Source organism: Xiphophorus couchianus, chromosome 18, assembly GCF_001444195.1.
Source record: "Xiphophorus couchianus chromosome 18, X_couchianus-1.0, whole genome shotgun sequence".
Lineage (NCBI taxonomy): Eukaryota > Metazoa > Chordata > Actinopteri > Cyprinodontiformes > Poeciliidae > Xiphophorus > Xiphophorus couchianus.
In genome coordinates, this window is record NC_040245.1 from 30,508,095 (window position 1) to 30,531,261 (window position 23,167).

Genomic DNA, 23,167 nt, shown 5'->3' on the forward strand with positions numbered 1-23,167 from the left:
CCAGAGCAACTGATTAGCATCTAAGACTTGAATAATTTCTGAACTGTGACCCCCAAATCCCAGAGGAATTGAAGTAGAGGCCTCATGGATGCAGAGCAGAACCAAAAAGCTAAGGAAGAAAAAGGATATTCAAACCACTTCTTCAATTAATCACAATTAATCCCCAACTCCAACGTCTCTCTATCTGGTTTCTAACTAAATGGACAGACAGAGATTTAAAGAGCAGCATCAAGATAAGATAAGATAAATCTTTATTGTCATTGTCACAAGGACAACGAAATTCAAAGGGTGCCATCAGTCGGTGCACATGCCCAAAAACAAAAAAATAACTGTCTCACAATTCACACACAACGCAAGAATCAACAAACAACTGGCAAAAAAAAAAAAAAAAGTAAGAACAGCCACATTCTCACATACATCATTTATGATGATTAATGGTTGTTTTTGATTGCATTTAGTTTTGTTATTGCTATCGGGTAGAAACTGTCTCTGAGACGGTTGGTTCTTGTTCTGATTGCTCTGTATCTTCTGCCTGAAGGCAGCAGTGTGAACAGAGAAGGTCCGGGGTGAGAAGTGTCCTTTGTGATGTGTTGTGCTTTTCTTAGACAGCGGTCGCTGTGCAGGTCCTCCAGTGAGGGGAGAGGGCAGCCAATGATGTTTTGGGCTGTATTCACAACCCTTTGGGGAGCTTTCCTTTGAGCCGTAGTGCTGCTGTTATACCATACGCAGATACAGTAGGTCAGTATGCTCTCTATGGAGCACTTGTAGAAGGACACCAGCAGCTTCTCCTTGATGCTGTTCCTCCTGAGAACCCTCAGGAAGTTCAGTCTTTGCTGGGCCTTTTTTATCAGCTCAAAGGTGTTCATGTTCCATGTGAGGCCCTGCTCAATGTGGACCCCCAGGAAACAGAAATCAGCTACCCTCTCCACACATTTTCCCCCAATGATTAGTGGTGTAATGTCCATTTTGTTCCTCCTGTAATCTATTATGAGTTCTTTTGTCTTTGAGTTGTTGAGGAGCAGATTGTTCTCCCTGCACCACTGCTACAGCCGCTCCACCTCACCCCTGTAGGCGGACTCGTCGCCTCCTGAGATGAGCCCCACCACTGTGGTGTCATCAGCAAACTTGATGATGGTGTTGCTGTGGTGGGCAGAGGTGCAGTCGTATGTGTACAGACAATAGAGCAGGGGGCTCAGCACACAGCCCTGTGGAGAGCCAGTACTAAGGCTGAGGGCAGTTGACAAAGGAGGAGGATTAGAAGAATTGCCAACAATGGATGATGTCATCCAGAACATCTTACTGTGGAAACTCATCTCTGCTGACTGGATATTGAGCTGTTAGCATGTGATGGATTTCATGACAGTCCAACAGTGTCTTCAGATTGGTCCCAAGACTGACCGCTACTTTACTTTAGATCCTATTTGAAGATTCTTGGATGACATGAGTTTAATTTCCGCTTGGGATAAATAAGGTATTTTTAATTGAGTTTGAATTAAATTAGTTACTGATTTAGTTGACAGTTTTTGGCAGATTCAAGGTTCCTACAAGTGAGTCGTAATTTCCTGTGAGGGAAATGGCCGACTTGAGAGCTTGTTGGACGATCTCTGACCGTAATCAGGAAGAAGACTTTCCCTGAGTTCCACCTCCGTCATTGGCCTCTTGCTGTCAGAATAAATACTGTGCTAAAATACATTAGCTAAAGAAGACGACGGTGTTACAGATTCACTTTCATTAGTAGAGTCATCATGCACAGTTAAATGAGATTGCTTTTAGAATAGCTTTGTTTAATATCCTGGAAAGAAATCTTATTTGGAAATAATTTAAACAAATTCAAGGGTTGAATGTACTTCCTCTACACCACAGAACTGACATCGTTATGCACCACGAAAGCTGACATTTTTACATTTGTAAATAGAACTCTTACTTCTCTGCGAGCATATGTTTCTGTGTCATGTGGTTTCACTTAGATTTGACAGAAAACTGGCACACTTTGCTAAAATGGCTAAAATTGGATCTAATGCAAGCTGTGGTTTTTGTAATGAATATTAATATCCACCTAGCTGCTGTCAAAAAATGAATCGGCTCAGTTTAAGAACTGTGATTACATACATTTTTATGTTCTTGTTTTTTAAACTGCTACACTAGTTACTTTGCCATCATGGTACTAGTATTGCTTTCTTTTTGTTCATCATTTGTGTGATGAGTAACGTGTTTTACACAGATTCTTTGGCAGTTATATCCATTTTGCAGGCTACTGTAAGTTAAGGGTCATCGAGGTCAAAAACAAAGGAAATCTGTCTTTGGCAGCCTCCATCCATAGTGCTGTGGTTGAACTTTTTACCTTTGTAATTAAGGTAGTGCCTGTAGCATGCCACAATAACTGTGGCCCTTGGGCCCTCGGCAGTGTGATGTGGCAGGCAGTTTCTGCTGTGTTGAATGAGAAGAGTTTCAGATGAAATGAAAGTAGGACTTCAGAATGAGTGAGTAAAGAAAGAACCTTGTTGTTTCTTTACAAGTTGTTATGGAAATGACTCACAGAAGATAGGGTTTCGAGGTGCTGATAAAAATGTTGTGCAGTTACTGTGTCTTGACAAGGCATTCATACTTCTTTGAGTATATTTCTTATATTTGTGAAATAGTAAGAAAATTTATGCTTACTTTTTTGGATTATTTTTTTGCTGAAACATGTCTGAAATAGTGCCACACGTTCATATTTAGCCTCCCTGAGTTGAAATATTTTGTTGCAATTACAGTTTCAGTTCTTTTGGGTTGTGTTTTTGCCTATTTCTTTGTCCACAAAGAGCTCAGATTGGTTGGTTACAACCAAATTGTGGTTGTAAACTACAATTTTCAAGTCTTCTCAATTAGATTTTAGTTTGGACTTTGACTAGACCCTTGAAATATGTTTGATCTAAACCATTCCAATAATAATCTCCCCATCATTCTGACCAGCTTATCTGCCTCTTAACTACAACATCCCCGCAGCAGGATGCTGCCACTGCCGTGTTTTTAACAGTGGAGTTCTGAGTGATGTGTTTGGTTTTTGGTCAAAGGCAAATAAATAAGCAAAGTATTAAAGATGTTTTATTTTGACAAAGCAAAACCTCCAATTAACATTCATATGTTCCTTCTTTGCATGCTTAGCAAATACGTAATGCAGCTGGTAGTGAACCAGGGGAGCGGCATGTCACAGTTTTTTCACATTTTTATTTGGAAAAGTTACATTTATTAAGTAAAGATTGATACAAGAGGTTTTATGTTTGAGATTCCATTATCCACAGGTCCTGACATGTTTTATTTGATCCTATATTTGTTGTGGCAACTTCTGAAATTTGATAATCCTTGGTCATTGTTGGGTAATGTGCCTGGAAACCATGAACTCCTGAGGATGTTGTTGTTTACAACAAAATCCTATGTTGATTGAATTTATTTTGCTTTTAATTGTTAGCTTGTTAGATTAAGCTGTTGTAAAAGACCAAAGTTATGTCTTCTGTCAGTGAGCTATGGTCTCCAGTTGGAATAGCCTATTCTATATAGAATTTCTTAGGTTTCATATGCTAGTTTTTCTATTTGCCAAACTGTCAGACATCCTTTATTCATAGAATTTTCTACTTTGCCAAAACTCTTTATGGAGTTTTTAGTGCTTGTTAAATAAATGTCAATAAAACACCATTGTCAGTGTTCTGCCATTGTTAGATCAGTTTCAGGCTCATATAAATTTAATGGAAATATCATTCCTCAGAAATCGTGGAGTGTTGGAGTTCTGTCTCTCTGTAAACCCAGCATCAAGATCCAAAAGTGAACTTGTGTTTGTACAACATTTCCACACCATGTAATTGCCACATGTATTTAGGAACCTTGTAAAACTTTGCAATAGTAGGAAATGTGGTAACATCCTTTCCCTGTAAATGAAATTACTTGCCTAGTTTTTAATTCTTTTCTGGGGCTTCCATCCATATTTTCCATGTCCACATGGAGTCTTGTGGTTTCAAGCGCTTGGTTTAGTTAATGTTTATATAAAAATGTGTTCAGATTGCCTTAGCCTCATGAAATAAGATCAGCACTGGTGTAAAAAAAAAAAAAAAAAAAAACTCTAATTCATTTAAAGGTGGAAATGAAAAGAGTACATTGATAGTAAGATGCATCTAAAATGGCTTAGTGGTCCCGAATTGTCCTTAATGAGAACATATGATACATTACTATTTTTGCAATTTCAAATTGTCATTATCATTTGATTGAATTATTATTATTGAGATGTATTCAGTGCTGCAATCAGACACATTTTAATCTAGAAATTGAAAAAAATCCTGCTATCCATGAGAACAATCCCATTTTGGATTGTTTGTGGAACGAACTTTAGCAAAAAAAATAGTTGCATTCAAACTAATCTTTTTTTCCATTAAGTTTAGGCGTTCCTACAAGTAACATTTGATATATGTTACTTGTAGGAAATATATTACGTGCAGTGCCAACATTACATGACATGTTTGATAATGAAACTGAATTATATAATTAATTCAGTGGACTCTCGGAATTCACGGGGATTAGAGAGCACAACCTCCTAAGAATCTGAAATCTCTGAATAACCCCTCTAAAAATGCCCAAAGCTGCCAATTTTAAATAGGTCAAACACCAAATATGGCTTAGTATGCATTAATATGCACTGTGGAAACTCTCAGCACTCTTGCAAACTTGTAGAGGTCTTTCTTACCTCTTCTCATGGGGGTAAAGCTAGTCAGTGGCAAGAAAAGTGAATGGCGCTCATGGATTGGCTGCTTTGCAAATGCTGGCCACTAGCGTGAAAAGCAGCATTACCCTTCGGTCTTTCATATTCCTAAGCTGCATTATCTTTTGAATATTTTTGATATGCTCTTTGGAAAAATCTGCAAATAGGCAGATTTTCGAGGTATTACTTGGAGTTGCATTCCACAAGAAAATCTGCAAACGGGCAGGGGCCCACTGTAATTTGAAAAAATTAGATTGAAATTCTGGGACATTTGTGAGACTTCAACAGAATGTTTTCTACCATTCTCTTACATTTATCTTTGTTTTTTATTAAGTGGAGCTCAATTATGTTTGGGTCTTAGTGCAAATAAAGGAATTCTTTTAAATCCAGGCAACTCAGCCACATATTCTTTACTGAGCAACTTTGTCCTCACATTTGACAGCTTCACCTACTGTCTTTCACTTGTAATTTATGGTATGTCAGTCTAACTCTTTCTTTGTTTTCCTTTATGTACCAGCTTAATGCCTAAATCTAAATAGTGATGCAATTGAAACTGAAAGAAAGTAAATGGAAGTAGCACTTTTTAAATCAAAGTCATTGGCAATAATCTCCCCTTGCAGATATTTACCAGAAGTATTGATACGAAAGGCAGCTTTTTAAATAGATAGGGTTCTTTCTTTGCAACTTGAAAATGTTTTTGTGTATTCTGTGTCCTGGAGGCCTGCAGTTTGATCTTTAGTTCCTGAAGTGTTTTTATTTGCTGTCAAATGTAGTAAATGGGTCTAGCTTTCTCTCTGCCATGCACTGCATTTTGAATGCTTTCAAACCCAAGAGCCAGTTTGAGTAATAGTAATTGACACATTGATCTAATAGGGCCATCATAATAGGCCTGTTACTGAGCTGGGCAATGGTGCTCGGCGTCACCTTAACATGTGCAAGGACTGACATCCTGCCATGATCCATAATGATAATTGTGATTTAGCCTTGCTTTCAACCAACGCCCCAATGTCCCAGCATCAGAAAATCTTATTATATCTGACCCCGCACTGCCTCCATTAGAACTGAGCCATTTGTTAAAATACTGCTAAAACAAAACAATTGAACTCTGTGCCATTTTGATTCTATAACAGTGGGTTATCACTGTCCCTTTGAATCAACCCAAAAGGACCATTTTTCAGCATATAGCTTTGAATTGGATAGATCGGACTCTGATAATGCTGAAATCGATGTTGCAGCCACCTGAAAGTAAATTATTGTTGGGAAGAAATTCAGTATTAATCTTAATGCTTTTAGTCTTGACTGGTAGAGGTAACTGTAAGTGAGGACCTTTGAAATGTTGACGAAGATGTCAACCATTAAAAAGGAAGAATTGATTCAGGGATTGTTTGAGTCATCTTTCAGTGGCATCTCGTTTTTTCTTGTTGACAAAATATTCCTGCAGAACGAAACAAAGAATTTGTTTCTTTCCAGTATAACAAGCTCACAGTGATGAATGCACTGTAATGTTGCAGTTTGGGAACAGTATTGGATTTCTTTGTTTAGATTTTTTTTTTTTATAGATCCAAATTCTTCATTGCTGTTCAGCCAGCAGCTTTAAAAACACAGGAGTACAACATCGCCTTTGCACACACTACAGCTTTTCATCAATCTTCATGTAAACATATTAGCTTTGCCAGTGGAGACATTTGTCTCTTCTAATTCTTCTTAACACTTAATTGGACTGTGATAAGGAGTGTTCACTTGTAGTGACATTGAGTTTTTTGATATCTCTAAAAACACATTTGAAAGAATCACAGTTTTATGCTGTCATTGCATTGACTCCAGCAGACACTCAAAGGTTTTAGGATCTGAGACTTCTATGCAGCATCAGTTTAAAAATGGCAAGAATTCACATTTGGCACTGTTAGATCTGAAGAAGGTTCTAAATACAGCTTTAGAATGCAAAAAGAACAGTCAGACCGAAAAGAAGACTGAGTAAGTATTTATTGCAAACAACTGTTACATTGAAATAGGGTGCACTCAACTGATCACCAGTTTAAGACCACAGCATTTAAAAGCCAAAATTTTGGCAACAAATAGGATTTTGTGTCATTTTATGTCATGACATGAGGATCTATGTAGATTAGGGCTGTTACCATGTTAACGCATGTGTTTAAGCTAAATCTTTAATGTGTTAATATAACACAATGCAGCAGTGGAGGGTTATTTAGTTTAAAGCATGTGTTCAACAATCCAGAGTCGCAAACGCGAGTGAAAGATGAGTTAGGAGAGTCAGACTCGTGTGCAGCAAATTTTGCTTTAAACAAAACCAACATGGTTAAAGTCAGCGCCTCTCGATGTGAACATCCCAAATTTGAATCCTGTCCTTGGACCACTCCTCTCTCTGCCCCTTTCCTGTCAGATTACTGTCACATAAATCCACTAGTGTCATAAAGAAATCTTTAAAAAACAACAACAACAAAAACAAAAAACAATGTGTATTTCCTAAATGTGTCTCGTATCTTCTTTGGTCAATTCATCTAAGCAGCCAGGTTTTACTTCTATGACTCACAGTTACAACACAGCAGCTGTTTTTCTGATGTAGTGCACACATTTTGATTATAAATTCCCCATAAAAGATGCAGAATGTCCAATCTCAGTGATTGCTGGAAGACTTTAGTGTGCTTTGACCTTTTTTGTTATTTTTAAGATTTGATCATTGGCTTCCAAATGTCCAAGAAGTGTCCCTGCTGAGACTATTAAAGAGTCCACTTGGTATGTATAAGTAGAATAAATGGATTGTTGAAAGAAAGCACTCCGATTCAAGGCTTAAAAACAAAAGCATCTTTTTTCTTCATTTGGTTGTTCTCAGCCAGCGCGGCACCACAGGCCTCACCAAGGGTGACAGAGGACAGAATACCAGTGGAAGCTTTTCTCACAAAGGAAGGGAAGGGGCACCGGGGATCTGGGGTAACTGTGGTGGTGGGGTCTTTCTTGATTAAGATTTATGTCCACATTTGTTCTTTGCCAGCAGCCACTGCCTGCTGTTGGAGAAGCTTGCTCATGCAACTCATTTCTTAGCCGTGATGATTGAAAGACTTTTCCTAAATGTGTTTTATGTCAAAGCATTTCCTTTCCTTTTGGGCCTCATGTCTCACTCTCACTTTGAAAACTCTCCTAAGGATTAGAGCAGCAGGATGTGGTGGAAACAAATACTGTATTGAGCATATTTTATCCTTCAAATGTAAGCTTCATTCTGTCTGTGAGTGCATAACCCTAGTGTACATTTATCCAAAACATACTGATCTATAAAGAAGTACTATTCTATGTAAAGCTTATTTTTCTAAATATAGAGAAAGCTCAAATTGTTAGGATCCTGGTTTGTTTTGAGGTTTGTTTATTTTTCTTTGTTCATTAGTCTCTTTTGTTAAATCTTGTTCTGTTCTTAGGTCTAGTCATTGTTTAGTGTTAGATTTATTTACTACTCACCTGTGTACTCTCCCTGTACACTCTGTGCCACTTTCTCTCTGAAATCCATTTCTAATCAGCCATCTGTTCCTTGTTCAGTAATCAACCTCCCCATATATGTATACAACTCATCCTCAGTTCCTCCTAGCTAATCTTGTTTTATCCTGTTATATCCTGTTATTTTACCATGTCTCCCCTGTTTTCCCTGCTGTTTTTTCCTTGGATTTGTGGTTTTTGTTCTGCTCTGGCTCCCTGTGTTAGTGATGGGCAAATGAGGCCTCATTGGGTGTATGGCACATTTCCCAAACTATGTTGACACTGTGTTGACACTGTGTTGCTGTTGCAAAAGTCATTGCAGGAAGTCCAATAAAGACTGGAAACAGACTGAACAAGGTTCATTCACATATTTTTATTTAGAAACATCAGCTGCTGTAACAGCTTTGGGCTGAGACAATTGCTCTGTTTCCAAACCATTTCTCCTGCTTTTGAGAACACCCTTTCACAGGGCACTGATGATGACGGCTTACATAGAAATGTAATTGCAAGTTTGTATATGGTTGTGCACGTAGTCTTTGCATTTCTCAGTATTGTAGTAGATCCTGTGATCTTGGTATGTTCGCCTCGGAGATGCAAATTTGTACCTTGATAACGACATCATGGTGACATTTGAATTGGCCTTACTCTCTTCGAATTCCATGTTAAGCTGCTGCCACAGGTTGTCATCTGAGAAAAAAATAAAATGCATCTGTGTTACTAATTCACTGTAATTACATGGAGAGATTTGCAAGAACATTTCAACATTCATTGGTTGATTCATTCCGGTATTCGAGTGCGAGCCAAAAACAACTGCTAAGCAAAGAACACAAAGCATCTCCATCCAACAAAACCCACAAACGTGTTGACACAGTTTCTCCCTCATGAATACAATTTGGCGCGTTCACATCCAAATGATACAGGAACTGTATTGGTTACGTAGTTTTCCTTAAAGTGATAAGGTGTTTTGTCCCCGTGTCGGACAAAACACCGACACGGGGTTTTGTCTTGTTTGCTCGGCACATCTGCCGAGGTTTCTGTGTCATCTGGCCCGTCACTACCCTGTGTTATTTTTTAATTTTTTAAAATTTTCATTAAAAGATGATTCATACTTCCAGCTCCTGTCTGTATTTTGGTCCATCCACACTCTTACACCTCATGACAAATATAAACCATAGTGTTGATTTTCTGCACTGTTTTAGAATTGCATAGGGTTGTAATTTGGCATTGAGAGTGGAGGAAGTAAACAAAGCTGTTCAGTCCATGTCGGCCATACATCCAAATATTGAATTAACATTAACAACCTGGTGTGGCTGTGTACTTCTGTCGCCACAGTGGAGGACGGTTGTTTACAGCCTAGGCAATTTACATTAAGCCTCATATCGAACTACTGCATAAGCATTGCAGCAAACGTTTGTGATTGGGTAAAATTGAAAACTTCGACGGAGTCCATGCCATCCACTAGTAATCATTTCACAATAGCCAAAGATCCAGTCCCTCTGGGCTGATTTTTACCAGGCAAACTCAGTCTTGTTTAGAAAATCCTCAATCAGCAATGCTGGGAAACTTCTGAAAAGGGAACAGGTGCCTGCGTCATGGTTGACCAAGCCCATTGATGGACAAAAGAATGCTTTTCAAAATAGAGCTGCTGCAGTTCAGACTGTTAATAAAGGTACCACAACAGTTTTTTTTTTTGCTTTGCATATTCCCATCGTCTCTCTGATCAGCGTCCGAAACAGACGGCTAGACAGACATTTAAAGCGGAGCAGTAAAGGTCATGTCAAAGTTTACCTATATAGCATATTTAAAACCTCAGCTGACCAACGTGCTTCAGAACAATCACAACATCACAGGTAGAGAAATGATAACACAAAATAAAATAAAAATAAAATGAAAGCAAATGAGATGGAACTGATGATGTCATTCAGGACATGCTACTGTTAAAAATTGTCTCTGCTGCCTGGATATTAAATTGCTACCTTGTCATGGCATTCAAAGCACCAGTCAGGAGCCTCCAATTCAACCAATTCAAATCAGCCATTGTGCTATTTCTAATTCATCTGAATATTATGGCATAACTAGAAATTAATAATCCTTGAGATCATTTTATGGCCCAACTTTGTCAACTAAAGTTTGGTCCTTTACAAATTTCAAATGGTAAATATTAAAATGATATTTGCTGCATAAGCTTATCATGTGTCTCTGTGCTTTCAGGACCAGCCCTTATTGTTGTGCTGACTTGTATTCTTTACGGACAGGCGAAATGGTTAAATCCATTCAGTTCAAGACACCAATCTATGAGCTCCACTGCAACAAACAGTAAGTCTCATTCATGTACAAATACAGTTTTCTCTCTTGACATTTTTCAGTGCATTATCTTTCCTTCTTTTGGTAGTATTCTTGTGGTGAGCCTTCAAGAGAAAATTGCAGCCTTTGACAGCTGCACCTTCACCAAGAAGTTCTTCGTTACAAGTAAGGATGCTTATAGTTTGAATGTTTCATGAGCAAATTGTGTCCTCTAAATAAATTCTTTTTGTGCAAAATATTCTCTCTTACATTTGTAATTAATGACAATTTTCAATTTCAGTTACAACCTTTTTTTTTATTAAGTACTGTTACAGTATTGTTGGCTGATACTGATTTTAGAGAAAAGTTTTCTTTGTATTAATTTGAATGTTTTATCTTAATTAATCAATGTGGCTTATTAATTTGAATTGGAAAAATGATTAATGTCAGACAGGATATACTTCAGCTGCACTGGTTACTTAAAAAAAAAGAAAAAACATTTTTGGCCCTTAAAGTTCAACTGAACTAGATCATAAAGACTGTAAGTATAAACTATTTTGTCAGAAAAACAACATTATTTCTTTGGTGATTCCAAAATGGTTTATGAGTACGTTTCAGATTATTTTAGTCTTGCAGGGCTGCCGTTCTATATAGGCTTTAGAATATGTTTAATCCAATGCATTATATTTGATCTTTTAAATTTTTGTAATTTCATCATATTTTTTATTCAGGAAAGATCAAATATTAAAAATGTTGAAAGGTTGAAATATTTTTTAATGATTCCTTAAATATCTTGCTAATCAACCATAATGGGGTTTCTCTTGAAAATAATCAAAATAAAGGAAAAGAAATGAAACACTGGTGTGATACTGTCTAAAGTCACACAAATCACAGATCCCGAACACAACTTAGGACTCTTAGGTTGACTTAGCCCTTCATTCCAGAGGGCTTTGCAAGGGCCCCCATGGTCACCCACTAATGGGTGTCATTGAATTTTAGACTAGAATAGTCTAAGATAGAGTAGACTAGAACTGAAAATGGAATTCCAACTTTCTTTAACACCCAGATTTCAAAAATTAGTTGTTTCTTACTTTTCCTTTTTGGTAATCGGCATAATTGCCCTGTTTTCTAAAAACATGTTTAACTACCGTGGCCATTCGGTGTAAGAGAAGAAACCGGACATCTTACATGCCACCAAGACTTGGTATAGTGCTGCACTCAAGTCCTGCTTTTCTGAAACATCATCTGAGACCTCACAGTGATTCTGTTTACAGCATTACTCTTTTATCCTGTTTGCTGTACCTTCATGCTCTGCTTAAGGAGGCTGTGAAAGAAAGACCAGACTATTACAAGGCCATCGCTGTCCACTTAAGTCATTGACTGGAGTAAACTGACCTTACCGAGAGGCTTTAATGTGTCTCCTCGTTGTCTGCCTGCCTTCCCTATCAGTGTCTGGGCAACAGGAAACCAAACATGCTCAATAGTTATTAATCGTTTCTGAATACAGGGGCCTCTTCTTCATAACGTTATTTGGTCTATTTGGTCCATAAAAGTGGTAAACAAAAGGCCCTGTGATGTTCTGGGATCTGTTTTGGATAAGCCTTTCTGCCACTGCGTGTCCGCTGCTTCTCTGGAGATATGGTGGTGTTTGTCAAATTTTTTGAAAGCACTTAGTGTTGCGTTTATGCTCATGTTCTTTCTTTGAATCCAAGTGAGCTGGATCTCTTAAGAACAAAGCAGCTACACCATAAATCAATAATTTCCCTCTGTTCTGCAACCTTGTTTTGACCAGTCAACTTGACAATTTTTCTTTGCTTTTTCTAAAATGATTTAGCATAGTAGTGCTTATTTCTTTTATTCAAACCACTTGTCACTTTTTTGACTTTTAACTCCTTAACTTTAGATTTATCTTATACAGTTAGCATTTTAAGGTTTGCTGGTATTTCTACTGAAATAAAAAATGATGTCAAGGATTTTTATTTTTTGTTTTATCACTATTCTTAAAATGTATGTTTATGTTCTTACTATTTATGTTTTAAAATATCTTGTTTTTCTCTGGAACTAAATGACCACAAGCTTATTTCAAAAAAATTCCTTTAAGGATGAACTTCCTGTTCACCTGTGCCAGGTGCGGAAAACTGTTGTGAAACTGAACATTGATGACCCTTAATGAAAGGAAGCAAGCTAGTCACAATTGGCACTTTGGAGAGTATGTCTGAAGCGGGGACTTGTGTTGCAGTCACTGTTGGTTTCCTGATGCCAGCTGCTTCATATTTCCAATAGAGTAGAACTGAAAATGGAATTCCAACTTTCTTTAAAAGTTGCAGAAAAGAATTTCAGTGGGATTTTCTGTCATTAAACCTGTGATGCACATTCTAAGGTACACGCTGTTTGTTCTTTTGCAGATTCAATGCATATACTAGAACAAAGAGTAGAAATAATATGGAGTAGTTGTTTAAAAGAGCTAAATGCAATAATAAAACATTTTTATTGTTTGAATTAAAAACCTGCAGATAAACAAATCTATAGTTTATCGCTTTGGAAACAGCCCTAAATTTAGATATCCTTTTATGACCTTAAGTAAAACTTTATTTTTGTAGCAAATTTCACAGACATAGATAACAAAGTGTTTCACAAAAGCAAGACAATTAAAACAAAAGAAAAACAAACCAACAAAATACACACAGCCTTGTCTTGTTGAACTTTTTGGGAAGTTGTGTTCGACTTAAATATAATGCTATCAGTTTTTTAAAAGCTAAATTAAGACTCACCACATTGTCTTAACTTAGGCAGCGTGGTCTAAATTAAGACAATGTACATCATATTGCTCAGATGTACAGCAACACGACATATTAAACTCTTATTAGTTAATCAAGACAGATACTCGCATGGGGAGTTCTACTCTATTCATGACTTGGAGTGACTATCCTAAGCTTCTTTTAATTCCCCCATCATGTCTGCCTCCTCTGCACATTCTGCTCTGTTCTCCACCCAGGATGTCAAACATATGTTATCTCACTGTCTGACTCAATACAACCTCAGCCTTGGCAAGGTTACAAAAGGCCTCACTGGCGTTACCAGCAGCACTTGTGGCTTACCTCAACTGGCCCCTTCTTTCCCTCCATATCAGCCCCTTCCCCACCACACACACAGGGCGGGGGGGAAAGAGAGGGAATCTGCCTCCAACTTTCTTGCTGGCTGCGCTGTAAATGATTGTTCCCCCACACCTCTGTGCACACTGATGAGCTGAGTGCGTGTGTGTGGGGGTGTGTGTGTGTGCATGTTGATTGTGGGCTCCAGAAAACAGATAACCATCTTCTCAACCACATTAGTTTTCACATGGTTGTGAATTCAGTTTTATCTCTTCTTATTGGAGCGTTGCTAAAGTTATTTATTTATAGTAATTAAGTGATGCAAATTTTTCTTAACATCTTGCCACAGCATTTCAAGTTGAGGTCTGAGCTTTGATTCGGTCAGTGAAACATCATCATTCTTTGCTTTCTCAGCCATTGGGTTGAATTATTGCTGCTGTGTTACATGAGCTGTCAAACTCAGAGTTCATGGTTGACTAAATGACAGCTTTTTCCTCACATACGACTCAAAAAGCTAATCTGTAGTTTGGACTTATTTAGCACTTTCTATGTCCACCTATAAAGAAAACTGTTATATGTTGGTCCAAACATACAACAAACTCTGCTATAACTTTTGGCTATAACTTTTGGTTATAACTTTTGGTTATAGCAGAGGAAAGAAGCAGCACCCGTATTCTTTGCCTTTTTTTTGTTGTTGTCAAAAATCAGGTTAGATTTTTTTTTTTACTTTAGCAAGGAAATAATGACTGCACTTTTCTAATAACTTGAAAAAATTAGGTAGGATTGAAATTTTCTGGGACATAATTACATTGAGTAATAGTGACAACCAAAAATAAGCTACGGAGACATAAAAAAGATATTGCTACTACATAATATATTTACATTATGATAACACATAACACCTTTGTATGTTCAACATAATATTTTTATGTAATCTTATGTAAATAAAATATGTTGGTTTGACAGGCAGTAAGTACTTGAGCGAAAGAGGGAAATTAAGTCAATTCTACTTATTGTCATTGTGTGGGGCCGATGTACACAATAAAACCAAGTAAATTGAAAAACCTTTTTCCCCAGTGTATGGATGAAACAATAAATTTGATTAAATAGATTAATTGTGGCTGGTGGAGAAAAAGAGCCTCTCAGACATTTCACCTGCCACTGTTTTTTTCTTTCAATTACAAACCCCACCAGTACAAGCAAATTACATATATGATTTATTCTTAACTGTATGAAAAAAATGACTGATAATAAGTTTACCGTACATACAGTATGTATGTATACAAAATAATTTAACATAACAAATCATGGATACCTTAACAAAGGTGCAGTGCAATTAGTTCATTTGAAGTGACAGCAAATTTAACTACACAACCCTAACATTCTTGCCATCATTTTCTATGTTGAACATTGCCACATTTTGGCTACAACTCCCCCAGATACTAGACTAGATGTGTCTAGTCATTTTTAAAAAAAATTTAAATGGCATCAATAGCTGTTTTCTAAGTGTTCTATTTGTTGTTCCTTATTACGTTTTCTATTGAAATTCACAATTATTCTTATTACTAAAATATCTCAAAACGTGTTCATTTTGTGATTAATTCCACGGGCCATCATCATTCCTGTATTATCCCCATACCTGTCAAATCTCCCGTTTTTTTCTGGGAACCTACTGTATTTATTTTACCTACAGTATTTAGGTAAAATAAATACAGTAGGTATTCCCCCCCTCTCACTTTAGCTTCTATTGCTCCCCGCCTTTACGGTAGTAATGCCCTCTGGCACGTTACTGTATAGTAATTAACATATTGGTTAGTTTGTCACATTTTTCTGAATGGGCTTACGCACTTTTTAGCTTTAGTTCTCGTAACTTTTCTGACCCGTCCCCTCTCATATTCGCTCACTTTTCTCGGACTCCGGTTAGCTGAAGTGGCACTAATTATAACCTCAACGGTGGAGGTTATAATTTTCCACCCTACTTGTGATTTAAAGTATTTCAATAATTGACTAAATTAATCGAAAGAACCACAGATACAGAGCAGTAATTAAGCCAAAACTTTACAAAAAACATATATTTTGCATGTAAATACTTAAATGAATACTTTACTGTAAAGCTGTTCTAGCCAGAATGTGGCAGTTTTAGCTTCACCTTGTTCAAATTCTGTTAAAAGAAAGACTTTAATTAAGCACCTTTCTCTGTATTTGCTTTTATTCCAAATTGGAGCTTGAATTACATTTTAAATTTTCCATTTTGATATGAATATCTGGAGATTCGGTTCCAATGGTCCTGCTATTTTTTTTTAGATGATATTCTGCAACTTTAGCTTTTATTTTTATTTTTTTAAGGGACGCTTTGAATTAATGATGCCTTTTTCTAATCGCACTGCCCAGCTTCTTTCTGAGAAACCTAGAAGTGGTCCAAGGAGAAGTTGGAGTTCTGCCTTTTTGGTCTGACTAATCATACCTGTGTGGGATTACATGGTTTCATATCTCACATCTAACCACTTTCACCTAAAGTATAGGTCACGTTCGCTTGAAGGGGTGTGCGCATGTGTGTGTTTGTCTATCCCTAAAGGGACTATAATTTTGGTCAATGAACAAAGGAGGCATCCTCAATTTATTGGGTATCACAGACTCCATTAGGTCATGCTGTGCACCCCCAACAGACACGCAAAGATACGTCATCCTCATTAAACTCCCATTTATCCTCCAAATACAGAGACTGCACACAAACACATTAATGACAGTGGGCGTATGTTGATCCTTTGCACTACTAGATGACAAAATTATTTTGGTAAATAACTTTGTCATCACATATTATGTGATTTAATATGTATCCTGTTATGTTTTTGGTAAAACCTTCTGTTGTGGGTCTTCAGGCTGCTATCCATGCCCCGGTCCCTGCCTCAATCCAATAGCTCTGGGAAGCCGCTGGCTCGCCTATGCTGAGAACAAGGTGGTCTCACGCACCCACACACACTCACACACATTCATCTTATAACAGAATTGCCTTATCTCAGAGAAACGACATATTTACCCTAAAAATAAAATGCTTTTTATCTGTTTTCTGCTTCTTTAATCTGTCTGGATAAACAACTCATTTTAAGAAGAGTCCACTACAGATGATAACATTTTTGAAAATCAACAGATGCGCAGGCATTTTCTGTTTAATGGGATTTTTAAGTATTTACAAAAACCAGAATGTTCTGCTGCAGGATTCTGCAATACATTTAATGCATAACCGTGTTTTGGTGCTGGGCCACTCAAGTAATTGACAGATGGGACCACTGTTTGTGTGACTGCCTGAGGAGGATTTTCTGAAATGACAAAATGTAGCTTTTTGAACAGTTGGAGCAGGACTGGGGCCGGGCTTTTCAAGGGATGTTGTGTTTGAAATTAAATTAGTGGAGATTGGCTGTTTGGTTTTTCCAGCTCATTCAGATTTTTTTTCTCTTAATAAAATCAATCTAGCAATGGTTGATAGTCTAACTCTGTAAATCTGAGTTAATTTTTCCAGATTTTCTCATTACTTACCTCCAGCAGTCTCCTTATTGCTTTGTATGCTTGTCTTTATGGCAGTTAATAAGATGTCACCAGTCTCATGGAGGAGCCTGTGGCGACAACGCACAGTCCTACACAGCTACAGTGATCAATGCTGCTAAAGTAAGCTCACTCTTCTCTTCCATCTACCATTGTTTTAATGTCAGAAATTATACTAGCTGCCTGCAGGACAGCTATTTAGTCTCAACTCCACACTTTTTAAAGGGAGACAGCAGTACATTGCAGATGCTAACTTGTGTTTAGTATTGAAATGAACAGATTCAATTATTATTTATTAAAAAGTGTTATACCTCTCTGAGAAATGGTCTAATCAGTCAGTGTTTTGTGACAAGTATCAATCACAAAACACTGACCTGTAATAGTCAGGTGATATCTTAGGTTTTTCTTTCTGTGTACTTAATTAGTATGACAAGTAAAAGGGTGTGTGTGCAGCGCTATCAGGTTTTCAGTCATCCACAGCCAATTCTGCCAGTAATCTGATCAGCATCCATATCCCATATCGTTACCTTCCTAAAATAATGGCCTAAAAAAAAACTTCTTATAAATAGGCAATTATTTTAAGAAGATGATATGAAGAAAATATCCTCTCAGCATGATGCTCCCACTACCATGTTGGGAGTTGTGTTTTGAGGGTGATGCACATAGGTTTTACATGCAGACCAGTGCATCTGCTTCTACATGTTACCTATGACCTTTACATTGCTCATGGTGAACTTTAACTTGGAATAGACCCGACGCCGGCTCTGCCAGTATTGATGCTAAGTCGAGCAGAAAGGGCTGAGCTTGTCACATGCTGATATCAGAAGGATTTATTTAGCTGGAGATGCATCGTTTGCTACAATTGATCTAGAGTTCTCCAAAAGAATGATGTCATTGCATGTTAAGCAATAAAAGCATTATTAACTTTTATCATGGTTTAGGTTTATTGTGTTATTGAAAAATGGAATTGAATTACTTATTTGCATTCTTTATGTTTTTCTAAAATTTCATAAAATAAGACTATTAGAAAGGCACACTGTTGACACAATTTGGTTATCCAATTATCTGCTTGTGAGAAGAATACAATAGGATAGAATATACTTTATTGATCCACAAAGGAAACTTGCTTATTTGTTGACTAGCTATGTCATCTAATGTGTTATTAATAAATAATAATGTAAACACAGGTTATATCAAATTTATAAAAATATATATACTTAAGTGCGATATGGTAATTTAAATACAACTTAAATATAAAATAAATAGCTAAAATAATGTTGATGTAATGTTAGTCTATAAAGGAGTCTAGAGAAAACGTAGATCTAAAATCACTCAATCAATTACTGTAATAATTAACTGCAGCCTTAGTATTGGAGTTAAAGAGGATGAACAGGTTATGCCTCACACACCTTCCACTTCACAGTTTTTTACTGCTTTATGTTGACTGATTATATAAAACCCCAATGAAATACACTGAAGTCTACAGTTGTATTAAGACCAAATGTAAATACATTTTAAAAAGCTTGAATACATTTTCAAGATACAGTACATAATTGATTTTCTCCCTTTCCTCCCATGTTTTAGTAAAGTTATGTGTATTGAAAATACATAATGAACTTTTTACTTGAATCACTTGATGCCTGCTTAAAGAAATATGTTATCATTGGAACTCTGAACTCTTGCTTATGTAAAACTCTAGCGAGAACAGCCTTTCCAGCTCTGCCTCCACCATCTGTAAATCTATTGACATTGGATCTGCCTAGCCGTTCCTGGCTCACTGGCTCTGAGCTTATGAGACACTTCATCAACCTGCCTGTTTTTTGTTCGCCCTGTAATCTACTTCTCGCCATTGGTCTTGGTTCACTTGTCTTCACTGGGGAGTGGCTCTAAAATGAGTCACTAACGGCCCACCTCTGATCTTAGGTGAAATTCATTCCTGGCATCATTTAGTCACTGACCAGCATATGCTAATTAGCTTCTCCTTGTGGGGATTGTAGTTTATTTGTTTATTTAGTAACAGAGAGAAAGATTTATTTGTAGATTAAGTGTATCAAACTGCCAGTGTGTGAATTCTGTAATTACCATAAAAAAGAACTGTGCCATCAGGAGGTTAGCAGGATGTCAGTAGGCTGTACAATAGCAGGGCTATTGATATGAAGACAGGCATTCCGCACGTGTGCCCTCTCCTCATTTAGAACCATATATCTCAATATGGATGACAAGGTATCTCATTTTGGCTTGTGGCGCGACACGCTGGCTCTGTGTGCTGATGTCCAGAGACAGAGACGCAGAAGGGGGAAGGGGCAGCATTAAAGTGTAATGGCTTTTGTTTATAAGAAAGATTAAAGAGAGATGGAGCCAGAATCATCCAGTTGTTTCTGTCCTGTTTGCGCTTTTTGGGCCATACCAAGCCTTTTGCTGATGACTACTTTGCATATGATTAAGAAAGACCTTTTGCACAAATTAGATTGAAATGTGCTCAGATGGCGACATCAGGCTGTTTTTTGTCAACCATCTGACTTAATCGTCTCCCCCGGATCCCTCCCACTAACTAAATCAATACCCCCTGTTTGGACTACCACGAAGAACTCCACAACTGCAGTGATTAGAAAACACATTAGTGTTGATCAATTAGAGGCCAAACGCCTCTCTTAATAATTGATGGCATTTCTTACATTTTACACACGCAAATGCACCCAAGCAGCAGAGACTGTTAGTGTGCCTGGCCAAGTGGCAAAGAGAGACAGTAGGTGATCTTCAGACCCAACAAACTGGAGGCGCCATGGTGTATTGACAGGGCCGCCTAGTCTGAATGCTTGATTAGGCTCTCCAGGGCCCCTTTGGCGCTTACACACACGCAGACACTCAGTCACATGCATTGGACTCCATTAGACTAAGACAGTGTAGTACGTGAGATAGACTCCACTTAAGCAGCACTATCCATTTCCCTCAATTGAGCCACAGAGGTGTGTTTGAGCCAGACACCCAGGCTGGACCTTAAGCTGACACAGAGGAGCCTCTCTCACACACGTTGGAGTCTCTTGTGGCGGCAGGACTACAAATAATCAGCACTACAAGTTATCAGTGGAAATCAAGAAAGCATGCTGTATACACCCACACAGAGGGTATTCCAAGTATATTTATTTTAGAAAAGTCTTTAGAGCAAATAGATGCAGGATTAGATTTATCATTTCTGATGCGTGGATCTGATGAAATTTACTCTCTTTTTTCAATGTTTTTTCAGACTTTGAAAACAGGCCTAACAATGGTGGGCAAAGTTGTGACCCAGCTAGCCGGCACCCTACCGGCAGTCACACCCGACGAAGAGGGAACCCCTCACAGTGCGAGTCGCCGCAGCCCTCCTAGTCCTGGCGTGATCACCATCATTGACACAGACAATGTTGGCGAAGGACAGGTCAGCTAATGAAACACAGGACTCTTCAGAACACTTGAACTCATGATTTCGGTCATTCTTGCTTATGATTAGTTAATTGTAAATGTTATCTATCTATCTATCTATCTATCTATCTATCTATCTATCTATCTATCTATCTATATAAATATATATATAAAATTAACATCCAACATGTCCATGTATTACTTACCCTTTGCTTGCTTATGTCTACACCAATTAGATCAGTTAGTCACAAAGATACAACACAATTGTTAGTGAACTGTGGTCCTTGTACTTGTTCAGAATCATTTTAATGACTTTATTTGTAAATTCTTGATTGGGCTCACCCATTTATCAACCTTTGAAAATAATCTGCTATGTTAACTAAACAACTCTGACAATAATCTAGAAAAGGTTTCAGATTATATGCAGTGCTGTGTACTGGACCTGAGCTACGCTCTACCTTTCTTTGTTAGATCGTGGCTCTGACAAACAAATGTTAGTAGATTACCAACTACTAAATACGTTGGATTACAGCATGGGTCTTAGTCTAATTAGAGAAGAACATAATATGGATTAAAATCATAGAAGAAGAGGAGGCAGATAAGGATAAAGAGTAAGAGGTTAAGGAAAAGGAAAGTCCTTGGCCTCCTAATAGGCCAAGTCCTGTGGTGACTGTCACCAGATTTGGGCTGAAAGTCTACCAAATCATATCAGCCACAAGAGAAATTTGCCCAATGAACACATCTGCCCAATGCAGAGCACAAACTCAAGTTTACTGCTCAACCACGATGCATTCGTGGGCCTACAGATAAATGGAAATCCGGCTTCTATCAGATCTTTGCTCTTTCTCAATTAATATAAAGCTGTTCATGTATGAATGTGATACTATTCAGTTGAAACCTCTAACCTGGATTTATCCTTCTTCTTACAGTTTACCAACTACATTTTTCTGTTCAGACCCATTCAGCTAGTACTTTGCTGATGTAGAACCTTCTCACTGCAATTACCGCTACAAGATTTTGGGATCATATATTTGCTTGTTCTTCTTTTTCAATAGTACAGACTTTGTCTGATGGGTGGGGAAGGATTTGAACGGGACTCTGACTATGCCATTTAACACATTATTTTATGAAAACTCAATCGGTTATTTAAAAACACTCATTTACAATAAATGTCATGTTAGTCTAATGAACTTCCAGCAATGCAAAAATGTGCATTAAATCAAATTCATACATTATCATGGTGTTTATATCCCAGGCATATAAGCACCATGGATTTAGTGACTTCCTACTGTATCTAGATGTAATACCAGAAGGTCTAATTTAGAATTTTGCCAGTTAGTCGAGAGTTATCTGTGCAATACTTGGCCTGTTGCATGGAGTCTTTGACCTTGCAGGAATCTCTCTTCCTGATCAAGAATGTGGTGACAGTGGAAAGGCTGAGTTTGAGAGGTTATCTGCCATGAGTGACAGGTTTTGAGAAGACAAACACAAAAAACCCACAAAAACTACTTCAAGAAGACTTTGTTTTAATAAATAATTTCAATGCTTTGTACAGATTCTGTTATTTGAGGCAAGGTGCAAATGCAGCACCACCAATGGTGCTTAGTGTTTTTATATTGACACGGTTGGAACTTTACCAGTTGTTGTCTCAATGTCAAATGAAACGCTGAACGTTTTTCTGCCTCTAGTTCTCCTCAGCTTTACCACATTGTAATTAATCAAAGCGCAGAAGCTGTCACATCTTTAATGAGCCGTGGGAGCTTAATGCCATTGACACACACACTCACTGCCTCCCCTATGACTCTGTATTCTGCCTTTAGTTTGTGTCTTGTACGTCAGACTCAGGCCTTTAGAAGCAAGTCTGCTCTCTGTCACTAAGTGACACACTGTAACTGTACACTGTACGCTAACCATGAAGACTGAGTCAGCCGGTCAACAAAAGTCCAGAAGTTAAAACTCTAGAGGAGGGCCTGGGGGGGGAAATAAGCCAGCACTGAGCCAGCATTTCCTTTGGAAATTCTAGATATTTTTCGTTTTCTTTAGACTTTGAAATTCCTTATTTGGAGCAGAAAGCTTGTGGTACACCGTCACACTCCCTCCCCTGTGTACCACTCTGTTCTCCAGAGGACAGATATGTTTCAAAGGGCTCAAGCATCTTTCTCTCACAGAACCACCATGTCTGGATTCTCTGTAATAACAGTGAACTGATTCATGTCAGAGGCTTCTTGCTTTTCTTCCTCATCTTCTTTCTTGACTACTCAATCTACTTTCTTGATTTTTATAACAGACATTTTACTCAACTTTAGGAGCAGCTTTCAGTCATAGTAAAGTATAATACCAAGATAATATTTGATTTGCTGAAGTAAATTTGTACATGTTTTTTCCCTGTGTTGGTGTGTCAGTAATTTTTGCACCGGATTTTTCAAATGTAGATTAGTTTATGAGTTTGCTTTCTTTTCAGAGCAGTGCAAGAAAATTTTCTATCAAAGTGTTTCTTTTGTCGAAGAGATGGTGATGACATCTTAAAGGCTCTGTTGGCATGCCAAAAAACACTTTTCACACCAAAACCCAAAATGTCAACAATAAATCCTTGAAAAGGGGGAAGTCCCGTTTTCTGTTTATTGTTGCCATGGTCAGAAAGTGA

At 37.7% G+C, this 23,167-nt stretch overlaps 1 protein-coding gene across 5 annotated transcripts in view; it reads left to right on the forward strand.

Moving 5' to 3' along the window:
• The window catches only part of bcas3 (BCAS3 microtubule associated cell migration factor), a 328,257-nt gene that overhangs the window by 23,745 nt on the left and 281,345 nt on the right, over positions 1 to 23,167 (forward strand). For all 5 annotated transcript variants that reach the window (XM_028044826.1, XM_028044830.1, XM_028044829.1 and 2 more), the window contains exons 8-12: positions 10,421 to 10,525; positions 10,602 to 10,678; positions 16,464 to 16,540; positions 17,164 to 17,247; positions 20,369 to 20,539. In XM_028044826.1, coding sequence (XP_027900627.1) covers positions 10,421 to 10,525; positions 10,602 to 10,678; positions 16,464 to 16,540; positions 17,164 to 17,247; positions 20,369 to 20,539 — 514 coding nt within the window. The remainder of the gene's footprint in view (positions 1 to 10,420; positions 10,526 to 10,601; positions 10,679 to 16,463; positions 16,541 to 17,163; positions 17,248 to 20,368; positions 20,540 to 23,167) is intronic.